The following is a 14,031-nucleotide window of genomic DNA, read 5'->3' as shown; positions in this document are numbered from 1 at the left end:
CCTGACATCAAACATGCTGCACATCCATTCACATTCCACCACTTAAAAAATAATGGTTCTTGCTGTACCACTAAAAAAGAACCAGAAATGTCAAAATAAAAAGAATTAAAAGAAAATTCCCTCTCCTCCCCAGCAATTTTAATGGCAACCACTCTCAATGGCTGTAATGAGGACGGGTGATTTTAAGCTCAAACAAATCAGGGAAAAGGTATTTTATTCTTATTTTTTATTTTTCTGTGTTCTTTTTGACCTTGGCGAAGCTCCTGGTTTCCGATCAAACAGGAAACAAGCATCGATTCCTTTACACTTCCTATGTCCATCAGGTGAAAGTGGGTCATTTTCACACCCATGCTGCTTTTAGCACTATGCTTCTTGTTTAAAGTTTATTGTTTGAAGAATGATGAGTTTCTTTCAAATATATTTTTGATTAATTACGTGAAATATTGCAATTTATAGCTATTTTGGCAAAATTATGAAATAAATGAAGGACTGAAATTAACTAACTACATGTAATTTTTTTAAAAAATTTTCTAAGTTCCAGTCGGCTGAAACTCAATTGTAACTACATAATAAAACTGATGTTTGCAGATTATTTCATATATCTACTTACTTTATACTAATTCATTACTATGGATTAGGATAAATTTTCTATCAATAAAAAGACGCGTACCATATATTGGAAACCCTGACAAGTAAAACCTTCTCTCCTTTCATACCGGTTTGCCGGAAACCCATATATTTTCTGAAAGCTTATGTCACAAGTAGAAAAACTGCGAAGTCTTTTAGGGGCAGAGGAACAAGCATTTAGGAGCTATAGGGTCCACAAAGTATCATTAAAGTATGTATAGATGGACCTATTCCCGTAATGGCGTCTCTATTTCTTGTATGTTCATACATTATCTACTTCCGAAGTACCTGATGGTAAAGTCCTACAAAAAAAAACTGGTACTTGAAGGATATACGGGAAAGATCCAGCCTCTGGATATTCATTTCTTCAGACACTACAAATCTTTTGTTCGTTACGTAACGAACGCAATTATTATCGAGACACAGGAGCACATTTGGCATGGCGATAGTTTTCTGGCTCTGCAGTCCTTTTCACAATATCAGTTCAGTGCTCGTCGTTTCAGTATGCTTTTTATAAGGGTGGATACTTGAAGGACGAACCTGGAATGTGGATTGCGCCAATGGATTACTGCTTCGATTCATTGACAAATGAAAAGTGTGCAAAGTGCGAGGCTATCGCTTTTGTAAAATGTGCCCCCTGTGAACTGTCTTTCTGCCCGTCTCACAGTTTTTTTTTTTATGAACTTCACATTGATTGTCTCTTGTAATAAATTTTTTTGAAGTCAATAACAAGTCACGTTTTCAACATCCCAACGTATATTGTTTCTTTTTAACGTGTTGCTTCGTCCTTTATATAGAGATCTCCACCTTCTTACCATATTATTAGTTCATATAAATACATGAAACGAGCATTTTAGCGACTTCGGGTGTCATGTTTCCAACGCTTTACTGATACTTTGTGGGTCGTATAGTTCTAAACGATCTTCCCACTGGTCGTACGATTTCACAGTTTTTTTTTATTTGTGACATCAGCTTTCAGAAAGTATATGGGTTTCCGGCAAACTGGTATCAAAGAAGAGAAGGTTTACTTGTGAGACAATGATAATTAATAAACTTTCATTAAAAACATTTGATGGCTTTCCTAATATATGAAAAGACAAGAACTGTTAGGAATTTTGCCCATAAGTAAATAATTTCAGCGAAATTTTATGTGAAATTGTAGTATTATTTTTATGAAGATCTAAAGAAGCGAAGCTTTGCCGAAAAATACAGGTGCAAGTCTATTTAACATTGAGTAAATGGCTCATAGCCAAACTTGGCGACCATTTGGGAACATTTGGGTCCTATATAACTTTAAGAGGTATTGTAACTGAATAACTGCAATCGATGTTATATGTAGCTGTAAGCGTATCTGGCCTTCAAATGACTTCCAGTAACTTCGAGAAGTGGAAGGTACTAAAAAATCTCTCGACGGCCGGGAGAAAATTCGATAAGATGGAGGAGAACATCAGTTTCTGAATAGCTGCTGTTAGTTCAGAGCTGAATTCAGAGTATTAAGATGTCCGTGAGAGCTTCGCTTTTTAGATGCGCTTTGCAATGCATTGTGTTTAACGTTCTTAGTAGTTTGAAGTGTAGTTACTGACTACTGTGTGAATACTATGAAGAGTTGTACGAATATTTTTGTGGAAAGTTCAAAAACTGCCAAGTGTTTCTTTCGGTAAAATAAATTTTATCAAGCTATCAACAATTCTGTGCGCATTCAATCTGTTAGGAGCCCGTACGCACGCAACAGAAGGAAAATCCTCATTTTTGGTTAAGCGAAGCGAAATTCTCCAACATGCAAGAAACTTTGTATTTTTTATACAGAATAATTAACTTTCAACTCGTGATTTTCTCTTGTCTCTTGACTGTAGATGACTTTCTGTTATTATCAACTGCAGCGGCGAATTTATGAAACGGAAGGCTCACCAAAACTGACTCCAGCAATTACAGTGCTTTAGACGATCAGTATAATTAGCACCTCGTGTATGTTAAAAATTCAAAATGAAATTTGCTTAATTATCCCTTGTGAAACAACATAATTGGCATCCTGTGACACTTATGCTTAGAGCGGTTCTGAGACTAATCTTACATTAACTTTTCGAAGTGCCTCATCTTAAGACATAAATGATATTTATTATTTTTTGAAAATTAATTAAAGATTTATGGTCCCCTTGGAACACGAGGCCCTTTACCATTGACAATGCGAGATACAGTTAATGCGTGTCTGGCTAGCTCTTAAATACTTTTTATAGACTTTAAGACTGTAATATGAGAGCTTGTTTTCCTAAATAAATCATTTAATTAATTCTGCTTAACACCATTAAATTCTGCAAATTACAGAAATTCTGTTATAATAACGCACATATACAAGCGTTATTATAACAGAATATATCTTTTTTATTTGCATTCTTTCAGAACGGACTTTCGAACTTATGAGCAAACATTTCTGTAAACTTTAAATTTGAATATGACGCATTAAGCAGAAGATCATGGAGGAGACACATAAAACAAACGAATTTAAAAAAATTTAACCTTGAATGGTCGAACATTTTAACAAAACTAAGAAAGCCTAGCGTCGTTTTGGTCTCAGGTCTCAAGATCTAAACACTGAAAGGTTTTTAAAGGAACCTGCAGGTGTAAGATAAACTATTTAGATGGTAAAATATCTCTAAATAGGTATGCTAAGTGATACAATAAGAAGACTCAGTGTCATTTTCGTTAGCACTAAAAGTTAGAAGAGCATTTCTAATTTCTGCTACTTAGGCTTTGCTGACATTCCATCTGTACGCTCGCTACCATCTTACATCAAATGACAACTGTTGTAAGATCTGACTTTCTTCGATATCATAAAGTAACTTGATCTTACTAAGAAACATAGCGACTTCTTGCGTGAGTAATACAAGCACAAATAAAAAAAAAAATCTTATTATTCGTCAAACTCTTAACATAAACGCACATACTTCGTGCTTACTATAACATCGACGACTTGCGGTGGGACTTAAAATAATTTAACTATAACTTCAAAGATAAACAATAGAGCTGGACTAACAAGTTAACTTTAAGGCTAACTAGACTGACTCAACAACCTATCCAGCTATATAACACTTATTAAATGGCCAAAAAGGCGTATCAACAACTGAGCGTAACAGCAAGGACAAAATAGTAAAGTGCGCTGGCTAGCGAAATCACACTCTGAATAAACTTCTAAATTCGTCTGTATTTATACTCTCTTCTCTTGACTTTAAATTTGTCTCCTGACGAGGAAATGCGAGGGGAAAATGAGGGGCTCAGGAAAGGTATCAAACTTAAAATAATTTGCTATGTAAACTTAAGGAAACGCTACATTTTTATGACAATTTTTTATACATTAAATTATATCTTGCTACTGTTCAATACTGCTATGTTATAAGACTTTCAACAAACGTGAAGAACATAACCAGCGCGTAGATGAACATTTATAATATACTCTTCAAAGAGTTTTTATGAGTAAATTCAATAAATGCTTTGTCTTCGCTGTTTGATGACAGCATGTGGCCTTATTGATGCAGGGTACTGGTAGCATTCAATCTGAGGCCTTACGGAGTGCGCTCTTTAGAGGCCCTTATCACTCTCTTTTCTTGCTTTTATAAGGGTAAAATAGACTTAAACACGTATAATTAAATAAGTTAAATAAAAAGAATGATTTGGATGTCCTATAAAATCTAGGGCTGCCGGTCAATGGCCACAGGGCTCTTGCCTGTAATCAGACACTCGGAGAAGCTGGTGTCTGTTTCAAGAATTAAAAGTAGAATCTCTAGGAGCATCTCTCTTTACACTGTATCCTTTAACTGATTATCGGCACCTTATCCAACTTTTATTGCATATCTTCAGTTATGTAACAGAAGTCTAGACCCGGAATTCCGAAAGCAAGTTAAGTATTATAATTTCAGAAAGGACATATTTGATAACATTTAAATGAAGAGTCTTACACGTTTTCTTCTCTGTAACCGATTACATTTGAAAGTTAAGGGACATCTAACATTGCAGCAGTAGTGGTGTGAGCAAATTTCAGCTGTTTTTCAAACCTGTCACTGAATTATTACGTCAAGACTTTGACATACTGACGGATGTGATTGAAAAATCTATGACCAGTTATTCAAAATTCGCCAATTGGAATATTCGAATAAGGTTTAAATTTTGCACGGTTATTAAAGTTTATTTTGTGAGAAAAACATAAGCATTCCTTCTAAGTATCCTTATGGTGTAATTGTTAGCATATTTCGTTAGCAATCTAAAGTATGGAGTTCGATTCCTGGCGAAAGCATAGATCATATTTCAAGCTTCCTGTTCACTTTAATGAATCTAAGCGGTGAAAACTGTAATTATAGAATTCAGAAGTGCGAATAGTTGTAATGTTTCTAACTACTTTCTCTACGCTTAACTTAGTAGAATCCTTGTTGAACTATGTAACGACTTATCGGTGGGTCCAAGTGTGTATATGAAAAGTCCAGAGAAGGGCTAAACTCACCCTTTATTATTTCAAACTAAGATAGATGACCCCTTTCTCGGGCTTACAGAAAAGCCTCTACTTGGGCTAGAAAATAAGAAACTAATCTAAGGCTAAACTAAACTGAATTTAGCCAAAGCTGTACAAAATTATCTAACGTAGTTGGCTCTTAATTAAATTAACCGGCAAATATCAGCAGGCAGGTTAGCATAGTTAGATTTAAACAACGAAGTAGCCTGACGTCAAATAAAGGACTCCTAAGCTCTTCTCCTGAAGTAACCGAAACCTTCCTTTAAATACTTTTTCTACCTAATTTACATGCAACGCGATACTAAAAACTTATTCTGGTTGGGAATAGTAGGTGGGAAACGAGAATAGACAGTAAAACGTGTTTAAAAATTAAAATAACTGTTAGAAACTTAAAAATAACTAAGGAACCGCTACATAGTAAACGTAGAATTATTTAAATCTTTGTATATCCTTTTAGAGAAACTTACGAATAAAGACAAACACATTCAGATATATTCAAAACAGGGTAGAAATTAGATTTCTTAGTTTAAATTAAATTACTGTAAGTTGAAGATTATGTTTATAAAAACTACGACATGTTTAGAATTTCTACTTTATTCGAAATTATAAGACACATTATAAATATTACTCTTAAAACGTTCAAACGATTTTGAAGAAAACAAGAAATATACACAAGCTCGCAAATGTGTTTGGATACTTGGCAGTTTGTAGTAAAATTAGTATGTAATAGGATTAATTTAGAATATTTTAACTATATGTTTAAACAATATATTTATTCTCTACAAATCAATAAATAACGTTTGTCACAATAATCTCTCAACAAGTTAAAAAATTGTTTAGCTATGCAAGAAAGAAAAGTACGAAAAAGTTTTTGGGCGCCTTTATTTTCTAGAAAAATTTTAATTTATTCAAAAACCTCTTTGCTGGGTTTTTTTTTTTTCCTGCATAAAAGGTTCGATGTAAAATGGTTTCTCGTTTAGAAAACCCATCATTATTAAGAAGTCAGCAAAAATTAAATATTATTTAATTTTTTGATTGGATATTTTTCTCGAAATATGCTCTGATTTAGTTTGCTAGATAAAATCATGGAATGGTAATAATAAGGAATGTCAAATGATGTTAAAATATCTTTTTGAAAAAATATTAAATTTCTTAGAAAAATTATTAAAAAAAAATCAGTTTGCAACATTGACTGTTTTCAGGGTGGTGGTTGTTGTTGTTTTGTTCATATTACATGGAATAATGGTTGTACTGTTTTCAGTGTTGTTGTTGTCTTGTACATTGTTACATGGAATAATGGTTGTACTGCTTTCAGTGTTGTTGTCTTGTCCATATTACATGGAATAATGGTTGTACTGCTTTTAGTGTTGTTGCTGTTGTCTTGTCCACATTACGTGGAATAATGCTTGCAATGTTTTCAGTGTTGTTGTTATTGTCTTGTCCATATTACATGGCATAATGGTTGTACTGCTTTCAATGTTGTTGTTGTTGTCTTGTCCATATTACATGGAATAATGGTTGTATTGCTTTCAGTGTTGTTGTTGTTGTCTTGTCCATATAACATGGAATAATGGTCGTACTGTTTCCAGTGTTGCTGCTATTGTCTTGTCCACATCACATGCAATAATGTTTGCCAGAGCCTACTCCGAAGAGAGGTTGGACTTCTAATTTTTACCCTCAATTTTCAGGGAGAGCACACCGGGGGAAGATCCGGGGTTCTCTCACCCCTCTCCCCTTCCACCAATCTACACGAGAGGACTTTCGACCCGCCGCATATTTAGCACGCCGCACCGGCACAATACATTTACAAAAGGAATTCTAAACCAGGCCCTTCGGTATCGGAGTAAGTTCCTCTAACCACTGTACCATCTGAACGATGTTTTCAGTGTTAAAAAAGCAGTTTAAAATTTCTAAATAAAAAACGATTTTACACCAAATCTTCTTTGCAGAAGTAAAATTTCATTCTTTGAAAGTGTTTTTGAAACTGGTAGTTCAGTCCAGGGTTCAAGTCCCGGTGAATGGGCCTTTTCGTAGATTTCCCCATCCCCATCTGTTACATGGATACGAGCCAGTTTCTCTTAAAAAAACCTCCACGGGTCATCCCTTCCTTTTCGTGTAGTACCTAAGGGTGGTGCACGTAATAAGTAAAAGAAAAAAGTCCCATAGATTTCTCAAAAATTGAATGAAAAATTTGGTAGATGAATTTCTCCTTAATTTGAGAGAATACTTGTAAAATCATTAGCAATAATTTTGTGGGAAATAAGTTTAGAAAATCAGCATTTTATTGCGGGAAGTCAATCTTGAGGACGTCCCAGGACACATCCCATTTGCATGTGTTGACAATTAGAAGAACGTACTTCATTCTTCAAGCTGTAGTTAGATCTAAAGTCTATCATCGGCACTCTTCAAGAAGAAAATTTTTTACATTATGAAAAAAAAAAAAAAAAAATCAGGTACTTATTTGCAAATAGAAAGACAGATATCACACCGACATCACTCATATCATCTTTGACAGTGAGAGAAAAATTAAAAGTTTTCAGTGCTGACGAAGAAAGAAACGAAGAGAAGAATGTGATACTAATAATATAATATGACGGTAGAATGTGTTTTTGTTGACTTGGCATGAAATGAAGTTGTATGACTTGCAGCGACTAGGTAACTTGGTTTTTACTGGAACCATAACGGATCAATTAAAGTAACTAAACATTTAAAAGAAAAACTGGACAACATCAGCCACAACACTTGATATCAGAAAAAATTTCTTTGTAAACTCTAAGAGAAAGAGCTTTAACCCTCTGACTGCTCAATTTGTGGACCGAAATCGCTTCCAAAATTGCGCTTTTTTTTTTTTTTTTTTTTTCTATATATATATAGGAGAATTGAAAAATGCACTTTTTCTTTCTAGAAAATATTTTTTATATAGATTTTTATCATGAGAAACTAAGTTGCTAGAAAAACAATTTTAGATGTTATCACAAGAAAAATCTTTTTATAAATAAATTTCAGTCGAATTACAGTTAATTTATATTTATTGCATAATATAAAAAAGTAAAATTTAAGAAAATATTAAGCGCTGAGGGAAAAATACCTTAAAAATGCAGTTTAGTATGATAGAGTTCAAACTTCACAGTCTTTCAACCAGATTCAATAAATCTAATTAATAATCAATCCAATTATTAATCTAATCAATAATTCAATAACTTAATTAAATAATTAAGATAGTCGCTGAACGTTTTCTAGCAGCCATTTCTGTAAGCAAAAAGTGAAAATTGAGCGTTAACACCACGTGCCTTCAAATGCCGCAATTTAGTGGACAACTAACGATATATATTGGCCAAAACGCAAACTAAACACCTAATACTGTATATAATTTATTTCAATGGTTAAACGTGGAAAAAACGGGATTCGCTCCTCAAAAAGAGAAGAAAAACATATGCCCGCGGAAATCGCGGGATGAGCAAATTTTGCTACATTTGAGTTGCCCGTGGAAATCGCGGACCTAATCTCTAGTTTTGAATACAGTAAAATATATTTAGGCAAGAAATGAACAATATCGTATGATAAAAAGCTGAACTGAAAAAATAACAGAATAATATTGACGCCGAGGGTGTATAAAAATGCAGTGCACTCATTGCCAAATTAGTTGAAACGAATAATAAAAACAAAACAAAAAAAAAAATTGCTCTCGACACTAAACTTCTCGGAAGTAAACCAGTTTCTGAACGTTTTGAATAGACCCTACCCCCAGATATGCCAAGAATTTAACAGACTCCCTCCATCTGCTGCTGATTTTTTATTTTTTAGTCCAAAGGGGCTTTGTTCCTGAGGGACTATTGTTTTCGTTTTGCGATTTTGCGTCGAATCACTCTGAATGTCCATTTCACTTTTCAAACTGTTGCCACCAAGTATTATCGTTCTGTATTAGATTTGAAAAAATTAAATAATGAAGAATCTGCATAAATGTATGCATGTTTCTTGCATTGCAATAAAACAGCGGTACCTAGAGCCATCCAGTTTTGAATGACGTAATCCTACTGCGAATATGGGCATATGGAAGCCCAAATTTGAAATCTGGAATTTGTTTTATTATCGGTTTCATATTTTGTAAAACTTTAACGAATTTTTTATTAACAAACTCAAGGATTTCAAAGCGAGCAACAGCAACGTTGTACGGAAAAAAAACTCTTATCTCCAGCGCGTGAGACTATCTATCGCAAATTCTAAAGATATGCTCAATTTAAAATTATTTTGCAATATTGCTGTTGAAGTGAATTTTATGGTTTAAAGGCGAAGAACATGGTATTTAATAAATACCGGTAACACACAAAAAGTTAAAAAAACGCCCCTTTGGGCGTAATTTAAAATCTGAAACCTTTCAGATTTTCTTTTTTCTTTAATTTTAAAATTATTTTTTCGATAAAAGAAATGCTTTTAATAATTTTAAATATTCACTTTTTAGGCAGTTGTAAATTAAAAGATAAATTAAGCATCCTATACCACGTCGAATGTTAATAGGCTTCATAAAGATAAAGTAGAGGTATGGTACCTTGTGCAATCACTTGCTGGCTCATGTGAATGGAAAACTCGCATAACGTAACGTATCGATTTTTTTTTTTTTTTGAAAGATTCCTCTAAATACATTCGAAACGTTCATACAACAAACAGTAATGAAACTTTAGGACACTGCATTCATGATTAAATAGAAAATGTGCGTTTCATGAGATAATCCGAAAATAGGATAAAACCGATTTTATCTATGAAAGAAGAAATGCCGTAAAGTGAAAAGGAATTGAGATATGCAACAAGTGAATAAATTAGGAAACGCTCCCGCTAACGTTTTCAAGGTCCAGACTGTGCAATGAATGGGAGAAAAAAAAAGAAAAACTGAAAAGAAACTCGTTTGTGTACAAAGTTCGTGCTATGGCAACTTACGGGCTTTGTCAAGGAAAGAAAATGCGGCAGACGGTTTCTGTTACTCATTTACAAACGTTTGAGCCGTTATGGATCCGGATCGCTTTGTGTTACTTTCCAGCGGTTACCGCATGCCGATTATCGGATTAGGTATGTTTCAGGTAAGATTCGATATTAATGTCACTCTTTGTTTGAATGTTTTATTCTGTAGGGAAAATTGCCTCGTAGATCTTATGAAAAGAATTTATGATCAAATTTTCCTCTACACTTTTTTTTCATAAAATTTATTCGTATTATATGATAGTGTTACATAACATATTTTTCCATTTATGTTAAAAAACGACTTGTATTTCTTTTTACACTTCACGTTTCGCAGCTAGATCTTTTCTGAACAATCTCTTGTCTGAATTCGATTTGAAAAAACACTTTAATGCTCAGTTAAATAATTCAGTAAAATGGCATCGAAATAATCATGGAATAGGGAAATATTTTTACAATAAGTTTTTATTTTTAGGTCATAAACATGTACAGAGAAAACAGAGGACAACATGTCCTCTGTTTTCTCTGTACATGTTTATATATTGTTTATAACTTATATTTAAATACCTTTCGAATAAAAGAAAACATAATTACTTTTGCTGTTGCCATTTTTAGATGAATAAATGTTGTGTTTAAAAGTATTTATTCAATGTGGCTCGGTATCTAATACTATTAGTATGGTAATTTTCAGCTAAGTATTTAGAAATAATCTGCAAATGAATTAAACACAGCTATTATATTTATATCGAAAAAGAGAAAAATTTCTGTAATTAAAAGTAAAACTACTTAATATTTTTTTGAGCTGCAATTAAGAATGAAATCGAAACGATTACCGTATTTACCGGCATACAAGAAGCACTTTTTTTCTTTGAAAATAGGTATGAAAAACGGGGTGCGTCTTATGCGTCGATACTCAATTTTTGATTACATTTATTTCTGTAAATTTTCTGTATTCGAAGTTATGCGATGTTTTTCTTGTTTCCTTGCGGAGTGTGGGAATATTACATTTACGTAGAGTTCAGTGAATGCGCATGCGCTATCATCGTCTATTATAGCTAAATTCGTTTAAACTTTCCAATTTTTGCGAAAGACTTTTAAGTGTGCGAAATTTCTACTATTCAGTTTTCTTAAATTTATTGGCGAGTTATGGTTCAAATACAATGTCGGCATTGCTATAACATAGCATACAAGCTACGTGTGATTGCGCATGCTAAAGAACATGGAAACAGGGCTGCAAAGGGACATTTCAGGCCACCCTCAACCGGGAAGATGATTTAAGAACTTAGTGGAATCAGAAAGAGGATTTAAAAAATCAAGTCAGAGATTGGGTATTTGCAGAAAGTATTACCTTGTGTTTGTATTATTTTATATTTAAAATACTACAAATTCATTATAATGATCAGTAATAAAGTTTTATCTCTCAAAGATGTGTATAAAAAGGAGGGTGCGTCTTATACGCCGGCAAATACGATAATTCAGGTATGCTACAGAAACACAGTGAACTTATTTATGTTGCTGAAATTAATGAAAGCTATAACGATAAATCCAAACTATTTAAAAATAGAAACTCATCGTAGTAATCCCTCTAAAATTGTCTCTGATGGAAAATTTCTATTTCTTCTTATAGGAAAAATAATTTTTATAGGAATTTAAATTGCAATTAATAGACTACAAGTTTCTATATTATTTCCTTTTCTTTTCAGTTCACTGTAACCGTAATACGCTTACTCTCTGAATATCTATTTTACAATATTTTATGTTAAAAACGATATGCTAAAGCATATATTAGAGCTTTTAATTATTTTTAAGTTACAATTTTATACACCATTAAAGATGTAGTTTTATAAAGTGGTAACAACAGATGTTTGTTTCATTTAAGAAAAAAAAAAAAAAAAAAAAAAAAAAAAAAAAAAAAAAAAACGGGAATAATTGTATTATTTTCCATTTTCCATTCTTAAATTTGTGAAAAGTTTTAATGGTTTCAGGTGTTTTTATTAGGTGTTATGCTGTAAGCTCATATTTTCAGAACGCCTTCGCTTATCCGACATACCATCGTAAAAAAGAGGCATCAGCCCGCTACAAAACTGCAAGCTGGAAATGTAGTCTTTTTTCCTTCCCTCCGACCTTATCGCAGGCAAGATACCCCCGACCTTACCTTTTCTCCCCGACCGAAGAATTTGTCGCTGTTGTCAATCGCGATGAAAATTAAATTGAAGATCAAGATCAAGCACCAAATTCTTTAGCGTCGCAGAATTTCGCTTAACAACGAAATTAAGGCCCTTAAAACTGCAGTTAAATACATTGACCAACTAGAAGAATCTATAAGAATCGACATAAGGGTGTTACAAATAGAACAAGACTTGGAAGCGAAGAAACAGCTCTCGTCGAGAAAGCAGGATACGGACAAAATTTTGTTGTCGGACTTAACTTTAGAAGTGATTTACGTACTATATTTAACTTCAAACGATCCTGTAACTGTACGTTCATTTTTTCAGGTAATGTTTTCTGTTTTGCTGTAAACAGGATTATTAGGCTCATACTATGCAAAATTAGGATTATTTAGGCTCGTAATGTGTAAAATTATGATTATTAGGCTCGTAATGCGTGAAATTATAACATAGTTTGATGTTTAACAGGCTTGTGCTTAACATCTCACAGTTATCTGACATTTTTGTTTATCCGACGTTTTGCCTGCTCGTTTATGTCGGATAAGCGAGCCTTTACTGTAATAAAATACGCTTGCGCTCGCTATCTGATTACTTCAATAATTTAAAGAGGGAGATGGATAGTTACGTGTATTGTTCTAACATACCTAGCTGCGGTAAGATAGCTTCCCTGAAAAGCAAAATTAGGGTTGCCAGAAAGTGGCAAGGAAAGGCAGAGTTGCCAGGTTGGGAGCGAAATCGCTCATTTGGCGACAAAATTGGCGATATGCCATGGACGGAGCGAGAACATTCTAGAAAGAATTCTTACCGGTTTCCCGAGAATGTTTTAGAAGGCAGGTCAAAAGCTATATATACCTGGCTTGACGCGGAGTATCTAGAGAATGTTGAGTTCAGTAGTAGTGTTTTGAATTTAGAAATTTGCTCGACAGCGATCGACCGAGTCGGGAGCTGTACTTTAGTGTTTTGCCGTGAAGCTGTCTTCAACGTTATAGCCTGAAGGCTATGTTGCTGATTATTTTTTTTGACGACTGTAACGGTTTTTTGACGACTGTAACGTGTCTTTGGAATAAATGTTTTGTGTAATACTGACGAATAAATTGTGTTTTGATTCTTCATCAAGTGTTGTCATTAATAACTCCTAATCCAAGAACCCGTAGAACGCAAAAATTTTTTTAAAAAATATGCTGTTGCAAGAGGGTTTTTTTTTTTTTCCCCAGAAGGGAGGCAGGTATTTTCCGGAAGGGAGGCAGGTATACTCTTTTTTGCTTAACTACTCTTCCACTCCTAAATATGTGATGTATTTTATTGTACAGGAAAAGAATTTTATTCCCAGAATGCCGTAGAAAAACAGAACAGGGTCCTACTGAAAAAAATTCAGAGAACAACATTTGTGTATGTTTTAGAAACAGCCGTTTATATTTCTTTCCAAAAACGAAAATAGAAATAAAATCTAGTCGCTGAACGTTTGTTTATTTAAAAATACATTATATTTGTTGCAACGGAGAAAGGACGCCACCTATTAAATAAAAGACGACACACATTCTACTCTGATCTCTGTATCAAGATTACTGGGTTGGGGGTTACCAGAATTAGTCAGCTATGTAATAGTATCTAAATGGCAATTCGCTTTTTAACTCAGTTTTGTCAAACCGATTGTCAAACTAAAGACTACAACACTTTAAAATTATGAGTTGTTTTCGCTTTATATTAATTTAATCTTCATATTTCTGAAGTGAGTAATGTGCATCATAAACTGAGGGTGGAAAACACAAAACAATTTAAATAGTTAAA

General features: G+C 33.5%; 2 protein-coding genes across 3 annotated transcripts in view; one reads left to right on the top strand and one right to left on the bottom strand.

Annotated features, from left to right (window-relative positions):
- Positions 1-14,031, bottom strand: part of LOC118183789 (uncharacterized) — a 193,401-nt gene that overhangs the window by 86,530 nt on the left and 92,840 nt on the right. The gene's annotated exons all lie outside the window — the stretch shown is intronic.
- LOC118183790 (aldo-keto reductase family 1 member A1-A-like) overlaps positions 10,039-14,031 on the top strand; it is a 65,628-nt gene continuing 61,635 nt past the window's right edge. The window contains exon 1 of the mRNA XM_035353393.2: positions 10,039-10,197. Within this exon, the coding sequence (XP_035209284.1) occupies positions 10,126-10,197 (72 nt within the window). The 5' untranslated portion in view covers positions 10,039-10,125. The remainder of the gene's footprint in view (positions 10,198-14,031) is intronic.

Source organism: Stegodyphus dumicola, chromosome 9 (assembly GCF_044657685.1).
Source record: "Stegodyphus dumicola isolate Sdum_Otavi_A_Nest chromosome 9, ASM4465768v1".
Classification (NCBI taxonomy): Eukaryota; Metazoa; Arthropoda; class Arachnida; order Araneae; family Eresidae; genus Stegodyphus; species Stegodyphus dumicola.
Note: the sequence above shows the minus strand (reverse complement) of the source record. Positions and strands in the feature narration are given on the sequence as shown.